Source organism: Drosophila persimilis, unplaced genomic scaffold (genome assembly GCF_003286085.1).
Source record: "Drosophila persimilis strain 14011-0111.01,24,50 unplaced genomic scaffold, DperRS2 tig00000191-arrow-pilon, whole genome shotgun sequence".
NCBI classification, from domain to species: Eukaryota; Metazoa; Arthropoda; class Insecta; order Diptera; family Drosophilidae; genus Drosophila; species Drosophila persimilis.
In genome coordinates, this window is record NW_020825298.1 from 12319301 (window position 1) to 12336329 (window position 17029).

The 17029-nt window shown below is 45.9% G+C and overlaps 5 protein-coding genes across 5 annotated transcripts; 2 read left to right on the forward strand and 3 right to left on the reverse strand.

Moving 5' to 3' along the window:
* Nucleotides 1-13: 13 nt before the first annotated feature.
* On the reverse strand, nucleotides 14-2699 carry LOC6589654 (protein hook). Its single transcript, XM_026988564.1, has 6 exons — nucleotides 1673-2699; nucleotides 1055-1615; nucleotides 877-995; nucleotides 765-817; nucleotides 527-703; nucleotides 14-467 (listed from the first exon to the last, which is right to left on the reverse strand). Exons 1-6 carry the CDS (start codon nucleotides 2555-2557, stop codon nucleotides 229-231), a joined length of 2034 nt encoding a protein of 677 aa, XP_026844365.1. The 5' UTR covers nucleotides 2558-2699; the 3' UTR covers nucleotides 14-228.
* A 42-nt stretch (nucleotides 2700-2741) lies between these two features.
* LOC6589653 (uncharacterized protein C1orf50 homolog) lies at nucleotides 2742-3664 on the reverse strand. Its single transcript, XM_002014478.2, has 4 exons — nucleotides 3468-3664; nucleotides 3251-3408; nucleotides 3035-3196; nucleotides 2742-2971 (listed from the first exon to the last, which is right to left on the reverse strand). Exons 1-4 carry the CDS (start codon nucleotides 3520-3522, stop codon nucleotides 2783-2785), a joined length of 564 nt encoding a protein of 187 aa, XP_002014514.2. The 5' UTR covers nucleotides 3523-3664; the 3' UTR covers nucleotides 2742-2782.
* A 119-nt stretch (nucleotides 3665-3783) lies between these two features.
* Nucleotides 3784-8783, forward strand: LOC113565701 (E3 ubiquitin-protein ligase MIB2-like). The gene is made up of 6 exons (XM_026988565.1): nucleotides 3784-4097; nucleotides 4762-4926; nucleotides 6977-7144; nucleotides 7208-7877; nucleotides 7938-8100; nucleotides 8172-8783. Exons 2-6 carry the CDS (start codon nucleotides 4860-4862, stop codon nucleotides 8442-8444), a joined length of 1341 nt encoding a protein of 446 aa, XP_026844366.1. The 5' UTR covers nucleotides 3784-4097; nucleotides 4762-4859; the 3' UTR covers nucleotides 8445-8783.
* A 111-nt stretch (nucleotides 8784-8894) lies between these two features.
* Nucleotides 8895-9818, reverse strand: LOC113565702 (uncharacterized protein C1orf50 homolog). Its single transcript, XM_026988566.1, has 4 exons — nucleotides 9621-9818; nucleotides 9404-9561; nucleotides 9188-9349; nucleotides 8895-9124 (listed from the first exon to the last, which is right to left on the reverse strand). The coding sequence occupies exons 1-4, from the start codon at nucleotides 9673-9675 to the stop codon at nucleotides 8936-8938; spliced, it is 564 nt and encodes a 187-aa protein (XP_026844367.1). The 5' UTR covers nucleotides 9676-9818; the 3' UTR covers nucleotides 8895-8935.
* A 116-nt stretch (nucleotides 9819-9934) lies between these two features.
* Nucleotides 9935-16673, forward strand: LOC6589555 (E3 ubiquitin-protein ligase MIB2). Its single transcript, XM_002014477.2, has 6 exons — nucleotides 9935-10250; nucleotides 10915-11079; nucleotides 13127-13294; nucleotides 13358-14027; nucleotides 14088-14250; nucleotides 14322-16673. The coding sequence occupies exons 2-6, from the start codon at nucleotides 11013-11015 to the stop codon at nucleotides 16461-16463; spliced, it is 3210 nt and encodes a 1069-aa protein (XP_002014513.1). The 5' UTR covers nucleotides 9935-10250; nucleotides 10915-11012; the 3' UTR covers nucleotides 16464-16673.
* Nucleotides 16674-17029: the final 356 nt, after the last annotated feature.

The window sequence follows — 17029 nt, forward strand, 5'->3', positions numbered from 1 at the left end:
ACACGTCGTTTGCTTAATTTGGATAATTGTCTTTCTTTGTAACTTTATTAACGTATTTCCTACAAAAATACTATACGATCAGATCAGATCCATGCGGATATCGAATAAATACTTGCGTTATATATATATATTATTTATATAAATGTTCAAACAAACCCCTGGCGATGAAATATGTCCTTAACTTAATCCAACCGAATCGAATGCTCGTGCTAGAATTCATGCAGCCCCCTACTTCGATTTCATTGCACTCAGTGACTTGCGCGGCGCCGACTGTCGCTGGCGTGCCAGAAATGTCTGTCCCGAGCCCATTAATATTGCCAATTTAGAATCAACAGCATCGCGCTGGGCATTGACACCCAATCGGTAGAAGGCCGAGGTCATCAATTGCTCTTCCATAACGCTCATTTTTGGCTTTGGCTCCTCCTCAACGACATCGAAATACTTCTCCAAGGCACTTGCATCGATTGCTGCAAATTAAATGAATGTTTTAATGCATTTTCTTAGGTATTTTTGAGGCTATAAATACCACTGGCTATACGCGGATCGAAGCTCTTGATAACCTCCTTGGCCTTTTCCAAACATTTTCGGTATTTCGCATCGTACGCCATTACTTCCTGCTCGCGAGCAGTCAGATTAGTTTCCAGCTGCGTGACCTTGCATTGCAGCGAGGAGCTCTGCGTCACCGACTCCTCCAATTGAAGGGCTGCAAGAAAGTTTAAACTAAAGTTGATTCCCTGTTTATTAAGTACTTCTAGAAGTCTCACTCTTTTGTTCATTGAGCTCCATCAGCTGTTTGATTTGCTTGCCAAATTCGCTTCTGCAATCCAAAGAAATGTTTGTTTCACATATTTAATGGCATATTGAATGTTTAGTTACTCTTTCAGTATGGGATCGTCGCTCTGGGAGGCATGGGACAGGGAGAGTATGCGCTCATTGGCCGTCTTTAGCTGCTCGCGTAGATTCTCGCAGCGTTTGTTGGCATCATCCAGAAGTTGCTGCATTGCAAAATAATGAAATGTATAGAGAAAGCGTTACAGGATCTTCTAAAACTCACCGCCAAAGCCGTTTGACCGCCCTGCCCTTCGCGCAAAGCTTTGTTTTCCGCCTCGAGGCGCTGCATCTTCTCCACTGTGGCTGGGGGTTGCAGCTCCCGGGAAACTGTGGTGCCAGTGAGGCCCGAATTGGAAGACAGATGCCCGCACTTGAGCTCGTCGACGGTCTCGCGAAGATTGTCACGTTCTTTTAGCAAGCTATCTTTGGCCCGCTGCAGGGCCAGATTCTTGCCCTCCAGATTCTTGTTGTCAAACTCCAACTTCACATTCTTGCTGCTCTCGCTGTCCAGCTTTGTGTGCAGATCCTGGATCTCCTTCTTGAACAGCTCTATCTGCCCCTTGGTGTTGGCATATCGCTTGGCATCCTCCTCGAACTGGGCGTTCTGCTGCACATAGTCCGCGCTGCGCTCCTCTAGGATTTTCACCTGCTTTTTCAAGTCATTGTAGTCCTCCAGCTTCTTTTTGTACGTGTCCAGCTGTCCTTCGCAAATCTTCAGCTTGTCATTCGATTCCCGCAGCACGTCTACTTCATCCTTGAGAGTTGTCACCTCAGCAGTGCTTTTCTGTGGAAAATAGAATTACACCAAACTCAAGTTTTACTTAAATTTACTGATCCCTACCAAAAGTTCATCTATCCGCATTTGCATGTGCAACAGGTCGGTCTCCTGCTGCTGGGCCTTCAGCTTTAAATCCTCGCGAGCACCCTCCGACTGCAAGAGCTCTTCTTTAAGCAGATCGAGCTGTCGCCGCAGCTCGTTGTAGCGCACAGAGCCCGTTTGCACGGGCCCCAACGAAACACCATCATCGCCAATGACTGTGGAGCTGTGCTCCAGACGCGCAAACTCCTTCTGAACCCTCTGCAGTTCCTGCTGTAGGTTTGTCTTCTCGTCGATCAGCAGCAGCATTTTCTTCTCGGTTTCGAAACATTTCTGGGCCATGGCATCGCGCTCTTCTTGCAGGACCTTGCCATCCAGCATTCCACTGATGGAACTGCGCGAAAGTGACGTGACGATACCTCCCTCCGCGGCATTTCGAGAGGACTCCAGCTCCTGGAGTGCTCTCATGATATTCGCCTGTAGCTCCTCTTCCAAGCACATGATCTCGGTTATGTACGATTGCTTTTTGGCACAGTTGACCGCACAGCCCAAGACCAGCTGGAGCAAACGCTCCAGCTCGACCAGGTCGCATTTCTCGGCAATGCGCTGCACATCGGGCTTCACAAAGTCGCTGAGGGTGTAGTTAAGGACCTCGCTGTAGTAGTCGTAGAGCGATTGTGTGACTTTCTTTAGATTACTCATACGCAAACGCCAGTTGATGCCCACGGCACTGGCTTTGATTTTCGCCAGCCACGAGTCTGTGAAAGATTCGGGGGCGAATTGATTCAGCGCCTGGGCCACGGCTACACCGTCTGCCAGTGATTCAGCATCTGCGTGGGGTGCATTCAAATTGAGGGTTTTAAACCACTCGAGCAGGCTGTAATACATTTCGTTCTTTGCAGCGGACATATTACGTGTCTGAAATCGACGTCCAACGGAACAAAACAAACGAAAATAAATATAGAAAATTTCACAAAAACCACAGCTGTTGCAGTGAAAACAAAACAGAAATAGAGATGTACTAACCCTATCGATAGCTTTTACGCCCCTATCGATGCAGCTAGTTGTCAATCGTATGCGATAGTTGTAGATATCGATTTATACGATATTTAAATTTATTCAAATTAAACTATTTTATTCATTGTTAATATTAAAGTCAATAGCCATAGCCGAGCGTCCACTGTCCAATGCCTTCTCCATGCATTCCTCCGCCCATTTGAGCCTTTCGTCTTGCTGTTTTATCTTGTCCAGCGGTGTCCAACTTAAATCAAATTCGAGTCTATAGCTACCTTTGTACGTCTGGTCTACCGAATGATTCCATTCCTGAAAATGTATCACTGGTATGGTTAAATCTGCTGTACATGCATTGTGGATTGGCAGACTTACTTCCGGCGAGAGCATGCTGAAATACGTTTGACCTGATGCCCTTTGATAAAGATGATAGATTTGTCCAGGTTTTTTGGTAAAGTTGCAAGCGGCATTGTGCAGGTCACGGCTCACATTGGACTCTTTCAATATTTCCATGGCCTGTGCTTGCAGCATCTTGATCTAGGATTACAATTTATATAATTCATATTCATTTGAGTTGGAAAACAATCTTACTTGATCCATTATTACTCCAAGTTTGTGACAAGTGGTGTGTTTGAGTTGCTTGTCCGCATTCTGGATTTGTTGAGCCAAAGCAATGATGTCCTCCTGGTCATGCATAGAAACTCGCAAGGGATCTAAAAGAGACTGTGGATTTCTCTCCACCAGTTGTGCTGAAAGAAATGTGAAATGCTTGAACATTTTATTGTTCACTGTTCATTGCTTTATTTACCCTTTTTAACGGCTGTGGTGTATGTCAACTGATCCATTGTGGTAGCCCTTTTCATCACCCGCTCGAGCAAATGAATAGGAATATAATTAAATGACTTAATTTAGTGTTTGCTTTGGCCAAAATTTACACAAACATTGAACATGTGTTTGCGATTGTTGTGTGGGGCATTGACGTACTGGCGTGGGCTTTCGATACCAAGGATGCATATCGAATACATCGATAGACGCCAGTAATTTGCACTGCCATCTTTAGGCCAGACCTAAAAAAAGAAGAAGAAAGCCAAATTTTAGTTGTAGTAGCTAGCAAAATTGTAAATTTTTTTGGAAATATAAACTAAATTGAAGTGTTTGGTTTACAGTGAACGGCGGACTAGTGCGATGCTGGTGTGTGCTAATACTCAAAAGAGCATCAAGTGAAAGAGACAGTAAACGAGAATGCCTTAAACTGTGGGCCGTAGCAACGGTTTCAAGTGAGGAAACATTAGGGAAACATTAAATGCCAATTAAAAAAGCGCACGCGCGCATAAAAATGCAACATTAGAGCCAAGACGAAAACTTGAGCCTTAAATTAAGCGGAAACAGCTGGGGGAAAAGTGATTATACGTGACACAGTGTCTAGAAATTGCATTCGGTAAGCAATTGGCCCCCAAAATAATAATCTTTTTTCATGGTATATACATATATACTGTATATACTTTTTGTGTGCGTCCGTGCGTGTGTGTGTGTGTTCGTAAACAACATGCGGGTCAATTATATATTTGCTTTTTGTATTATCCCAAAGTGCTGAGTGTCCCATTCACTTATTATTATCATTCAGAGAGAGAGACCACAAGAAATATACACTCGTATATACATACATATGTACAAATGTATCCCCTCCATATGTCTTATCGCCATGCGTCATATGCCCGTCCGTCCGAAAACTCCCGCACCATGATGTGGTGTTAGTTCCATACACAATGATGGTCATGAGACCTTCTAATTCCATATCCGTTGAACAGTCAGTCGGTCCATCCCATCCATTTGCAATATGCAACCGATTGGATGGCATTGCATTGCAGTTTCCTCAGGTACTACCATGTACATTTCCATATACAGAATATACAGAATATGTGCTTTGCTGTGCTGTGCTGGTTGTGTTGTGCCTTTTAGTCATGCGCTGACTTTGTACCAGTTATCTGACCCAAATATTAACCAGGTCCCCATCCAAAGAGAACTCTCAACTCCCATCCAGCACCTCGGCCACCGAAATCTAATGTCAAATGTCATATCTGGGTGTATTCTCCTTCTTGCAGTAGCCGCACAAACCGAATCGAAGTATTTCCGAATAACGAAACGCAGCAGACAGCCCCGCCAGAAGAAATTATATAAAATTTTAATTAGGAAACGAGCCATGCGAGCCTCCATTCCGCCCGGCATACGTGTAGTTCGCGGACCCAATTGGATATGGTCGAATCAAGGTAAGAATATGGAATATGGAGAAAATATGGAATGGAGAATTTGTATATCCTAAAAAACTCTGACGCTCTGGCGCCCTGTGTATCGTACATGGGAGCACACGGGGACGGTACGGTGTACGGTGTGGCATGATGCCTTGCGTTGCGTTTCGTTGCTCAGGGCGTTGTTGTGTGTAAAAAGAGGACGCGCCTCTCTATTTATAGCAACACTCAATGCGCCAGCGAAATTCTTTTCGCTTACCAATTGCTTTTTGCTTTCCCTCGCTTCATTCTATATATACCTATGGTAGATATAGATATGTACATATACATATATGTATTTTCGGTAATATACATATGTATACAGATATGGCAGTGAAATTCATTCGCTGGAAATAAGATTACATTATTCCGTAGTTATTAATTCAATTAATGCTTTTAACCATTCATATCTGTTGTACTTTTTGTTGTGTGAACAATTATCACATACTCGTACATGAATGTGTTTCAGTGGTGCTATATTCGTTTTGAATACCCTTCAATTACGGGGGCGATTAGTTGAAGAGGTCTGAAATATGTAAGTAGGATAGAGCTTTTATAGAGTGTTAATTATAGGCCAAAGAATAATACTTTGGGACAAGAGGAATATTTATAGATTAGAAGGTATAAAACTGCTCTGAAACAGGTCTTTTGCAACGTCTTCTTATAGAATAAGAGTCTTAAAGTGTTATGCAAATCATGTATATAGGCACAAGGTAGTCATAACTGTAGCTATTCCATTTACTATTCATAATAATAAATATATCACATAAACAGGACTTAAATGTACTAGTTCAAAAATGATCCACAACTTAAGGAAATCTCCTATATTCTATCTAATCATCAAGAGAAACTCAATATAAGAATGGCTATAGGGCCACTTATTTACTTCATTCCTGGGTTTTCCATTTTCTCTGTATATTTCTGGACTTCTCTGTCCTTGAGGGAGCTCTTTTATGATCGACCACACAGAAAATATGGAAAAAAGCGTTAAAAAACGTTTAGAGACAACTTGCGAAAAGTTTTCTTTGGGATTGAGAATTGGAAATGTTCTCAAAGTGTCTGCTTCGCGAAGAAAGTCGCTTCGGGTTTAGAAAAAGCATTGTAAGAAGTGCTATATAGATTGTTCCAATTGTACTTCCATACAATTTTCTTGTCCCTTTGGTAGGACTTTAATCTGCCATTGTCAATTCCTATCTTTAACTGCAAGAGAAATATGCCTTCCTCTAGAAATTCTCGTGACTAATAGTTCTATAGAGCGTATAGTGGGCTCCCATTTGCAGCTGCAGCTGCACATCTGTGGAGTTTCTACCCATAAATACTTACAATATATGCACATTCGTCGGAACCGTCCGTATAAACAGATTAGGTCATGGTATGTGTCTTTCGGCTCCGTCTTTCCCTGAAAAAGCCAAATACTGCCGTGCCGCCTGCGGGCATAAACGTCTGGCGGCTGTCATGTCAGACGGCGGCATCGGAGCCGCGCAAGGGCGCGTGCCATTTTGTCTCCAACATTTTTGTGGAGTGTTTATTTATAGAAGCGGACGGGGGGATCGTGTGCAACAGCTCCAGGGGCTGCACTGTGGCAGGCAGGCAGGCAGAGACACGAGTGTTTGGAGAGTTTTATTTTTGGGGCATATACAAATCCGCTTCTGAGGCGGCCCCCAATCCTGCTGCTTGCCATGTCACCCTCTCTAGACCCAAGACAGGACTAGAAGCGTGTCTGTCTGTTTGTGTGTGTATATAATTATAAGAGGCAGCTGCTGCTGCTGTTGCTGTTTCATTTTGAGTGCATAGCCGAATCGGGGGATTGGAGCTCCCCAGAGTCAATGATTAAATGTATTTATAGCGTGTTGTTTATAGAGGGGAAGCATAGAAGCCTCAAGGGGAGGAAGTCTTGCCACCGGATGCGCCACAGAACGTTCTTTATATCCCGGAAGGGAGGGAGGAAGCCAGAACCAAAACCTCTACTCTCTAACAAATCGTGTTCTCCCTGCACTCTCTCTCTCATTGCTTTTCATTGCTTGCGCAACAGACGACGGAGAAGGTCACGTTGGGACCGTTTGCGAAATTGGCCGTTGCGGATCCTCACATTCACCAGAGAACACCGTTGTCGTCAACTGGGATTCGGGACATCGCACCAACTACCGTGTGGGCTATCAGAGTCAATACGATTTGATAATTGTGGATAACGCTCAAGTTGGTAAGTGTGCCTCCATCCCTCAGATATCATCAGAAATCATTATGAATATGGCATTCCTGGCAGGCGTTCGTCATTCAAACGTCGTCTGCGATGGCTGCTCGAAGGCCGGCATAGCGGGCATTGTCTTCAAGTGTGCGCAGTGTGCCAATTATCATCTGTGTGCCTTTTGCTACGCCGAGGATCTGCACGATCTGGAGCATCCCTTTATCAGATATACCACGCCCAATTCCCTGGGCGTACGTGTGCCAACGCGCAAGGGGTCGAAGCGCATTCAATTGCGTGGAATTTTCGTTGGCTCGAAGGTTGTGCGCGGCCCGGACTGGGAGTGGAACGACCAGGACGGCGGCGAGGGCAGGACGGGTCGTGTTATGGAAATCCGTGGCTGGGACAACGAATCCTGTCGCAGTGTAGCCAACGTTTCGTGGGTAACGGGCTCAACGAACGTCTATCGTCTGGGGCACAAGGGCAACGTCGACCTCAAGTACATATCGGCCACTGGCGGCGGCCACTACTACAAGGATCACATGCCAGTGCTGGGCCAGCCGGAGGAGCAGCAACCGGTGGCGCCGATGGTGAAGCCAAGCTTCTCTGTGGGCGATCGGGTCAAGGTTTGCCTGGAGGTAGATGCCCTCATGAAACTACAGCAGGGCCACGGCGGTTGGAATCCGCGAATGGTCGAGCATCTGGCCAAGCTGGGAACAGTCCATAGGATCACCGATAAAGGAGATATACGGTAAGAAGTACAGCTTTGTTCCTCTGAGAGGATTCTTGTTATGATTTATTCTTCTGACAGGGTGCAATATGAAAACTGTCCCAATCGATGGACCTTCCATCCCGCTGCACTCGTAAAAGTTGTCTCCTTTCGTGTGGGGGATCTGGTGACCATCATCAACGATGCCAACAAGGTCCAACAGCTGCAGAAAGGTCATGGCGAATGGATTGATATTATGCGATATGTAAGCGGAGGCCAGGAGATTCGTAATCCGTAGATTTCCAATAAGAATTGTCTCTTTGTTTCCCTTTTCAGGCTTTAGGTAAAATCTGCAAAGTGGTGAAAGTCTACTCGGATGGGGATCTGCGCATTCAGCAGCTGGATGATGGCTTCAGCTCCTGGAGTGCTCTCATGATATTCGCCTGTAGCTCCTCTTCCAAGCACATGATCTCGGTTATGTACGATTGCTTTTTGGCACAGTTGACCGCACAGCCCAAGACCAGCTGGAGCAAACGCTCCAGCTCGACCAGGTCGCATTTCTCGGCAATGCGCTGCACATCGGGCTTCACAAAGTCGCTGAGGGTGTAGTTAAGGACCTCGCTGTAGTAGTCGTAGAGCGATTGTGTGACTTTCTTTAGATTACTCATACGCAAACGCCAGTTGATGCCCACGGCACTGGCTTTGATTTTCGCCAGCCACGAGTCTGTGAAAGATTCGGGGGCGAATTGATTCAGCGCCTGGGCCACGGCTACACCGTCTGCCAGTGATTCAGCATCTGCGTGGGGTGCATTCAAATTGAGGGTTTTAAACCACTCGAGCAGGCTGTAATACATTTCGTTCTTTGCAGCGGACATATTACGTGTCTGAAATCGACGTCCAACGGAACAAAACAAACGAAAATAAATATAGAAAATTTCACAAAAACCACAGCTGTTGCAGTGAAAACAAAACAGAAATAGAGATGTACTAACCCTATCGATAGCTTTTACGCCCCTATCGATGCAGCTAGTTGTCAATCGTATGCGATAGTTGTAGATATCGATTTATACGATATTTAAATTTATTCAAATTAAACTATTTTATTCATTGTTAATATTAAAGTCAATAGCCATAGCCGAGCGTCCACTGTCCAATGCCTTCTCCATGCATTCCTCCGCCCATTTGAGCCTTTCGTCTTGCTGTTTTATCTTGTCCAGCGGTGTCCAACTTAAATCAAATTCGAGTCTATAGCTACCTTTGTACGTCTGGTCTACCGAATGATTCCATTCCTGAAAATGTATCACTGGTATGGTTAAATCTGCTGTACATGCATTGTGGATTGGCAGACTTACTTCCGGCGAGAGCATGCTGAAATACGTTTGACCTGATGCCCTTTGATAAAGATGATAGATTTGTCCAGGTTTTTTGGTAAAGTTGCAAGCGGCATTGTGCAGGTCACGGCTCACATTGGACTCTTTCAATATTTCCATGGCCTGTGCTTGCAGCATCTTGATCTAGGATTACAATTTATATAATTCATATTCATTTGAGTTGGAAAACAATCTTACTTGATCCATTATTACTCCAAGTTTGTGACAAGTGGTGTGTTTGAGTTGCTTGTCCGCATTCTGGATTTGTTGAGCCAAAGCAATGATGTCCTCCTGGTCATGCATAGAAACTCGCAAGGGATCTAAAAGAGACTGTGGATTTCTCTCCACCAGTTGTGCTGAAAGAAATGTGAAATGCTTGAACATTTTATTGTTCACTGTTCATTGCTTTATTTACCCTTTTTAACGGCTGTGGTGTATGTCAACTGATCCATTGTGGTAGCCCTTTTCATCACCCGCTCGAGCAAATGAATAGGAATATAATTAAATGACTTAATTTAGTGTTTGCTTTGGCCAAAATTTACACAAACATTGAACATGTGTTTGCGATTGTTGTGTGGGGCATTGACGTACTGGCGTGGGCTTTCGATACCAAGGATGCATATCGAATACATCGATAGACGCCAGTAATTTGCACTGCCATCTTTAGGCCAGACCTAAAAAAAGAAGAAGAAAGCCAAATTTTAGTTGTAGTAGCTAGCAAAATTGTAAATTTTTTTGGAAATATAAACTAAATTGAAGTGTTTGGTTTACAGTGAACGGCGGACTAGTGCGATGCTGGTGTGTGCTAATACTCAAAAGAGCATCAAGTGAAAGAGACAGTAAACGAGAATGCCTTAAACTGTGGGCCGTAGCAACGGTTTCAAGTGAGGAAACATTAGGGAAACATTAAATGCCAATTAAAAAAGCGCACGCGCGCATAAAAATGCAACATTAGAGCCAAGACGAAAACTTGAGCCTTAAATTAAGCGGAAACAGCTGGGGGAAAAGTGATTATACGTGACACAGTGTCTAGAAATTGCATTCGGTAAGCAATTGGCCCCCAAAATAATAATCTTTTTTCATGGTATATACATATATACTGTATATACTTTTTGTGTGCGTCCGTGCGTGTGTGTGTGTGTTCGTAAACAACATGCGGGTCAATTATATATTTGCTTTTTGTATTATCCCAAAGTGCTGAGTGTCCCATTCACTTATTATTATCATTCAGAGAGAGAGACCACAAGAAATATACACTCGTATATACATACATATGTACAAATGTATCCCCTCCATATGTCTTATCGCCATGCGTCATATGCCCGTCCGTCCGAAAACTCCCGCACCATGATGTGGTGTTAGTTCCATACACAATGATGGTCATGAGACCTTCTAATTCCATATCCGTTGAACAGTCAGTCGGTCCATCCCATCCATTTGCAATATGCAACCGATTGGATGGCATTGCATTGCAGTTTCCTCAGGTACTACCATGTACATTTCCATATACAGAATATACAGAATATGTGCTTTGCTGTGCTGTGCTGGTTGTGTTGTGCCTTTTAGTCATGCGCTGACTTTGTACCAGTTATCTGACCCAAATATTAACCAGGTCCCCATCCAAAGAGAACTCTCAACTCCCATCCAGCACCTCGGCCACCGAAATCTAATGTCAAATGTCATATCTGGGTGTATTCTCCTTCTTGCAGTAGCCGCACAAACCGAATCGAAGTATTTCCGAATAACGAAACGCAGCAGACAGCCCCGCCAGAAGAAATTATATAAAATTTTAATTAGGAAACGAGCCATGCGAGCCTCCATTCCGCCCGGCATACGTGTAGTTCGCGGACCCAATTGGATATGGTCGAATCAAGGTAAGAATATGGAATATGGAGAAAATATGGAATGGAGAATTTGTATATCCTAAAAAACTCTGACGCTCTGGCGCCCTGTGTATCGTACATGGGAGCACACGGGGACGGTACGGTGTACGGTGTGGCATGATGCCTTGCGTTGCGTTTCGTTGCTCAGGGCGTTGTTGTGTGTAAAAAGAGGACGCGCCTCTCTATTTATAGCAACACTCAATGCGCCAGCGAAATTCTTTTCGCTTACCAATTGCTTTTTGCTTTCCCTCGCTTCATTCTATATATACCTATGGTAGATATAGATATGTACATATACATATATGTATTTTCGGTAATATACATATGTATACAGATATGGCAGTGAAATTCATTCGCTGGAAATAAGATTACATTATTCCGTAGTTATTAATTCAATTAATGCTTTTAACCATTCATATCTGTTGTACTTTTTGTTGTGTGAACAATTATCACATACTCGTACATGAATGTGTTTCAGTGGTGCTATATTCGTTTTGAATACCCTTCAATTACGGGGGCGATTAGTTGAAGAGGTCTGAAATATGTAAGTAGGATAGAGCTTTTATAGAGTGTTAATTATAGGCCAAAGAATAATACTTTGGGACAAGAGGAATATTTATAGATTAGAAGGTATAAAACTGCTCTGAAACAGGTCTTTTGCAACGTCTTCTTATAGAATAAGAGTCTTAAAGTGTTATGCAAATCATGTATATAGGCACAAGGTAGTCATAACTGTAGCTATTCCATTTACTATTCATAATAATAAATATATCACATAAACAGGACTTAAATGTACTAGTTCAAAAATGATCCACAACTTAAGGAAATCTCCTATATTCTATCTAATCATCAAGAGAAACTCAATATAAGAATGGCTATAGGGCCACTTATTTACTTCATTCCTGGGTTTTCCATTTTCTCTGTATATTTCTGGACTTCTCTGTCCTTGAGGGAGCTCTTTTATGATCGACCACACAGAAAATATGGAAAAAAGCGTTAAAAAACGTTTAGAGACAACTTGCGAAAAGTTTTCTTTGGGATTGAGAATTGGAAATGTTCTCAAAGTGTCTGCTTCGCGAAGAAAGTCGCTTCGGGTTTAGAAAAAGCATTGTAAGAAGTGCTATATAGATTGTTCCAATTGTACTTCCATACAATTTTCTTGTCCCTTTGGTAGGACTTTAATCTGCCATTGTCAATTCCTATCTTTAACTGCAAGAGAAATATGCCTTCCTCTAGAAATTCTCGTGACTAATAGTTCTATAGAGCGTATAGTGGGCTCCCATTTGCAGCTGCAGCTGCACATCTGTGGAGTTTCTACCCATAAATACTTACAATATATGCACATTCGTCGGAACCGTCCGTATAAACAGATTAGGTCATGGTATGTGTCTTTCGGCTCCGTCTTTCCCTGAAAAAGCCAAATACTGCCGTGCCGCCTGCGGGCATAAACGTCTGGCGGCTGTCATGTCAGACGGCGGCATCGGAGCCGCGCAAGGGCGCGTGCCATTTTGTCTCCAACATTTTTGTGGAGTGTTTATTTATAGAAGCGGACGGGGGGATCGTGTGCAACAGCTCCAGGGGCTGCACTGTGGCAGGCAGGCAGGCAGAGACACGAGTGTTTGGAGAGTTTTATTTTTGGGGCATATACAAATCCGCTTCTGAGGCGGCCCCCAATCCTGCTGCTTGCCATGTCACCCTCTCTAGACCCAAGACAGGACTAGAAGCGTGTCTGTCTGTTTGTGTGTGTATATAATTATAAGAGGCAGCTGCTGCTGTTGCTGTTTCATTTTGAGTGCATAACCGAATCGGGGGATTGGAGCTCCCCAGAGTCAATGATTAAATGTATTTATAGCGTGTTGTTTATAGAGGGGAAGCATAGAAGCCTCAAGGGGAGGAAGTCTTGCCACCGGATGCGCCACAGAACGTTCTTTATATCCCGGAAGGGAGGGAGGAAGCCAGAACCAAAACCTCTACTCTCTAACAAATCGTGTTCTCCCTGCACTCTCTCTCTCATTGCTTTTCATTGCTTGCGCAACAGACGACGGAGAAGGTCACGTTGGGACCGTTTGCGAAATTGGCCGTTGCGGATCCTCACATTCACCAGAGAACACCGTTGTCGTCAACTGGGATTCGGGACATCGCACCAACTACCGTGTGGGCTATCAGAGTCAATACGATTTGATAATTGTGGATAACGCTCAAGTTGGTAAGTGTGCCTCCATCCCTCAGATATCATCAGAAATCATTATGAATATGGCATTCCTGGCAGGCGTTCGTCATTCAAACGTCGTCTGCGATGGCTGCTCGAAGGCCGGCATAGCGGGCATTGTCTTCAAGTGTGCGCAGTGTGCCAATTATCATCTGTGTGCCTTTTGCTACGCCGAGGATCTGCACGATCTGGAGCATCCCTTTATCAGATATACCACGCCCAATTCCCTGGGCGTACGTGTGCCAACGCGCAAGGGGTCGAAGCGCATTCAATTGCGTGGAATTTTCGTTGGCTCGAAGGTTGTGCGCGGCCCGGACTGGGAGTGGAACGACCAGGACGGCGGCGAGGGCAGGACGGGTCGTGTTATGGAAATCCGTGGCTGGGACAACGAATCCTGTCGCAGTGTAGCCAACGTTTCGTGGGTAACGGGCTCAACGAACGTCTATCGTCTGGGGCACAAGGGCAACGTCGACCTCAAGTACATATCGGCCACTGGCGGCGGCCACTACTACAAGGATCACATGCCAGTGCTGGGCCAGCCGGAGGAGCAGCAACCGGTGGCGCCGATGGTGAAGCCAAGCTTCTCTGTGGGCGATCGGGTCAAGGTTTGCCTGGAGGTAGATGCCCTCATGAAACTACAGCAGGGCCACGGCGGTTGGAATCCGCGAATGGTCGAGCATCTGGCCAAGCTGGGAACAGTCCATAGGATCACCGATAAAGGAGATATACGGTAAGAAGTACAGCTTTGTTCCTCTGAGAGGATTCTTGTTATGATTTATTCTTCTGACAGGGTGCAATATGAAAACTGTCCCAATCGATGGACCTTCCATCCCGCTGCACTCGTAAAAGTTGTCTCCTTTCGTGTGGGGGATCTGGTGACCATCATCAACGATGCCAACAAGGTCCAACAGCTGCAGAAAGGTCATGGCGAATGGATTGATATTATGCGATATGTAAGCGGAGGCCAGGAGATTCGTAATCCGTAGATTTCCAATAAGAATTGTCTCTTTGTTTCCCTTTTCAGGCTTTAGGTAAAATCTGCAAAGTGGTGAAAGTCTACTCGGATGGGGATCTGCGCATTCAGCAGCTGGATGATGGCTTCGAGTGGACCCTGAATCCCAAATGTGTCAAACTGGAGCGTTCGCCTTTGGCCACGGCTGCAGAACGCTCCAACAGCATGATGGATCTGAGCCATCGGCGTGCCGATCATGTAATGACACCCCTCTCCGGCCTCTCGGGCAGCTCTGTGGCGGATAAACTAGTGCGCGAAGCGGCCCAGGGGCATCTAGAATTTGTGCGCCAATATCTGGACATGAATCCCACCCAAGTGGATGTCATGAGCGGGGGCAAGGCGTGCATACAGGTGGCCTCTCATCAGGGCTACGTCGAGCTGGTCAGCTACCTCATCTCCAAAGGCGCCAATGTGAATGCGGTGGACAAGGAGGGCGACTCGGCGCTCCATTATGCCGCCTTTGGCAATCAGCCGGCCACAATGCGTGTCCTGCTGCAGCACGGGGCCGAAGTAAATTTCCTTAACTCGAGCCACTGCTCTGCGCTGCACATTTGTGCGCACAAGAAGACGCCACACTGTGTGCGAGAGCTGCTGCAGCACCAGGCCAATGTGAACATTCAGGACTCGTACGGCGATACGGCACTGCACGATGCCATCGGCAAAGAGAACACCGAGGTGGTGGAGCTGCTGTGCAACGCCCCAAATCTGGATTTTACGGTGAAGAACAATCGCGGCTTTAATGTGCTGCACCATGCGGCGCTCAAGGGGAATGTGGTGGCCGCACGGCGTATACTGCAGCTCTCTCGGCAGTTGGTGAATGTGCGAAAGGACGATGGATTCGCAGCCCTGCATTTAGCCGCCCTCAATGGACATGCACAGGTAGTCGAGACGCTCGTCACGGAGGGCCAGGCCGAGCTGGACATCAGCAACAATCGACGTCAGACGCCGTTCTTGCTGGCCGTCTCGCAGGGTCATGCCGGCGTGATCGAGCGCCTCGTGCGGCTATCATGTGATGTGAATGCCAAGGACGAGGACGGGGACAATGCCATGCATGTGTGCGTGATCAAAAAGTCCAATCTGCAGTCGGCAGCTGAACCGAATCCCGAGGAGGCGCCCGAGATACACAAATTCTACATGAGTCTCGTGCAGACGAGTGTGCGCGCAGAGGATCGTCTGATGTACAGCATACTCATCTATCTGTCGCGGGCCGGGTGCCGCGTGGAGCTGAACAATGCCAATGCCAGCATATTCGAGTGGATCACCGACCGCAACATCAGGCAGATGATCTTTGGACAGCAGCAGCCAGAGGCGGAATCCTCGAGTGCCGCAGCCTTGCTGCGCTTGCAGGCCCTCGATATGTCTGAAGACGAAATGCCAACGGGAGGTGGATCTGGGGCCGCGGAAACAAACGGAGCGGCGCCCGTTCCTCCGCCACCTCAACGCCAACATCTAGATGTAATGCCAAAGCCCAACGATATGGCCGGAGCAACGCCGTCGCCATCAGTAGCCGTAGCAACAGCAACACCATCTGCATCACCGGGAGTCAAGAAACTAAATTCGGATACCCCTCCATTGACGGCACCCCCAAATGTTTCGCCACAGGTTGCGCCTCGCAAGAAGGCACCCAAGCCGCCAGCTACCTCAAGCAGCAGCACAGCCACAGCCAATGCCACAGGAGAGAAGCCATTTGTGGCCGGGGCTGTGGCTGCCGCCCTGCCAGGTCCGGCTCCTAGTCCGGCCATGGTCGCGGGTCCACTGGAGTGCATCGTGTGCAATGAGATCCTTTCCCTGGTGCGCTTCGAGCCGTGCCAACATCAAATCGCCTGCGAGGAGTGCGGCATACGCATGAAGAAATGTCTAAAATGTGGTGTGCTCATAGAACGCCGTGTGACCTCCAACGGGCGGGTAGTCCCCCTGCAACCGTCCACATCATCGCCCAGTGATCCGGCCCGTCAGCCATCGGGGGATCTCCTGCGGTACTTGGAGAACAAAGTGCAGGAGTTCGAGGAATCGCACTATTGTGGCATTTGCATGGAGCGCAAAAGGGATGTCGCCTTTTTGTGCGGCCATGGGGCTTGCTCCCACTGCGCCGAGACGTTGCGCACGTGTCACATGTGCCGCAAAACGATACTCAAGAAGATCAATCTGTACTGAGGCGTGTCCAGCTGGAGCAGCAGGAGCATGAGCAATTCGCAACCAAAGTGGCTTGTAAATAAATACACATACATAGAGAGCATTTAAAATTATACTTAGTGTACGGCCCCCGATTTAAGTACATGCGGATATGCAGGCAATGGTAGGCCTTTATTTGCAGTAATGCTACGTGTGTAACTCAAAGTTATTATTTATTGAACTCCGACCGAATTTTAATCGTTCTTATTTTGTAACGGATTATCTAATGGCATCGTATACATAAAATATTATGCACCCTTCACGTGTCTAGTTATTAGCATCGTTTAACTATGTCTGGCAACGAAAAAACCAACTAAAAGCGAAAGATATTTAATAGTCATTAAATTGCAAAATATACAAATTAAAAACAAAAAACAGTTGAAACAAATCGTCGCGCTTTATATTCCAGTCGACAGGAGACACCAAATACTGTAGTGAATACTTTCTGCACTTGACCACTAACTATACATATATGTACATAAATACTTTATACAATACTGTATAATGTGTGCAATGTCACCCGAGTTAATGGGTGAATTGCATAAATT

Excerpts from the sequence above, each read along its gene's own strand:
- LOC6589653 (XM_002014478.2), bottom strand. The coding sequence starts at position 3,522 with ATGAAAAGGGCTACCACAATGGATCAGTTGACATACACCACAGCCGTT. Across the intron at positions 3,409-3,467 it reads CACCACAGCCGTTAAAAAGG|CACAACTGGTGGAGAGAAAT; the intron begins GTAAATAAAGCA and ends CATTTCTTTCAG. Across the intron at positions 3,197-3,250 it reads TTGGAGTAATAATGGATCAA|ATCAAGATGCTGCAAGCACA; the intron begins GTAAGATTGTTT and ends TTGTAATCCTAG.
- LOC113565702 (XM_026988566.1), bottom strand. The coding sequence starts at position 9,675 with ATGAAAAGGGCTACCACAATGGATCAGTTGACATACACCACAGCCGTT. Across the intron at positions 9,562-9,620 it reads CACCACAGCCGTTAAAAAGG|CACAACTGGTGGAGAGAAAT; the intron begins GTAAATAAAGCA and ends CATTTCTTTCAG. Across the intron at positions 9,125-9,187 it reads TCAGCATGCTCTCGCCGGAA|GAATGGAATCATTCGGTAGA; the intron begins GTAAGTCTGCCA and ends ATACATTTTCAG.
- LOC6589555 (XM_002014477.2), top strand. The coding sequence starts at position 11,013 with ATGCGAGCCTCCATTCCGCCCGGCATACGTGTAGTTCGCGGACCCAAT. Across the intron at positions 13,295-13,357 it reads TGTGGATAACGCTCAAGTTG|GCGTTCGTCATTCAAACGTC; the intron begins GTAAGTGTGCCT and ends CATTCCTGGCAG. Across the intron at positions 14,251-14,321 it reads GGATTGATATTATGCGATAT|GCTTTAGGTAAAATCTGCAA; the intron begins GTAAGCGGAGGC and ends TTCCCTTTTCAG.
- LOC6589654 (XM_026988564.1), bottom strand. The coding sequence starts at position 2,557 with ATGTCCGCTGCAAAGAACGAAATGTATTACAGCCTGCTCGAGTGGTTT. Across the intron at positions 996-1,054 it reads GCGGTCAAACGGCTTTGGCG|CAACTTCTGGATGATGCCAA; the intron begins GTGAGTTTTAGA and ends TTTGCAATGCAG. Across the intron at positions 818-876 it reads GACGATCCCATACTGAAAGA|AAGCGAATTTGGCAAGCAAA; the intron begins GTAACTAAACAT and ends TTTGGATTGCAG.
- LOC113565701 (XM_026988565.1), top strand. The coding sequence starts at position 4,860 with ATGCGAGCCTCCATTCCGCCCGGCATACGTGTAGTTCGCGGACCCAAT. Across the intron at positions 7,145-7,207 it reads TGTGGATAACGCTCAAGTTG|GCGTTCGTCATTCAAACGTC; the intron begins GTAAGTGTGCCT and ends CATTCCTGGCAG. Across the intron at positions 7,878-7,937 it reads ACCGATAAAGGAGATATACG|GGTGCAATATGAAAACTGTC; the intron begins GTAAGAAGTACA and ends TTCTTCTGACAG.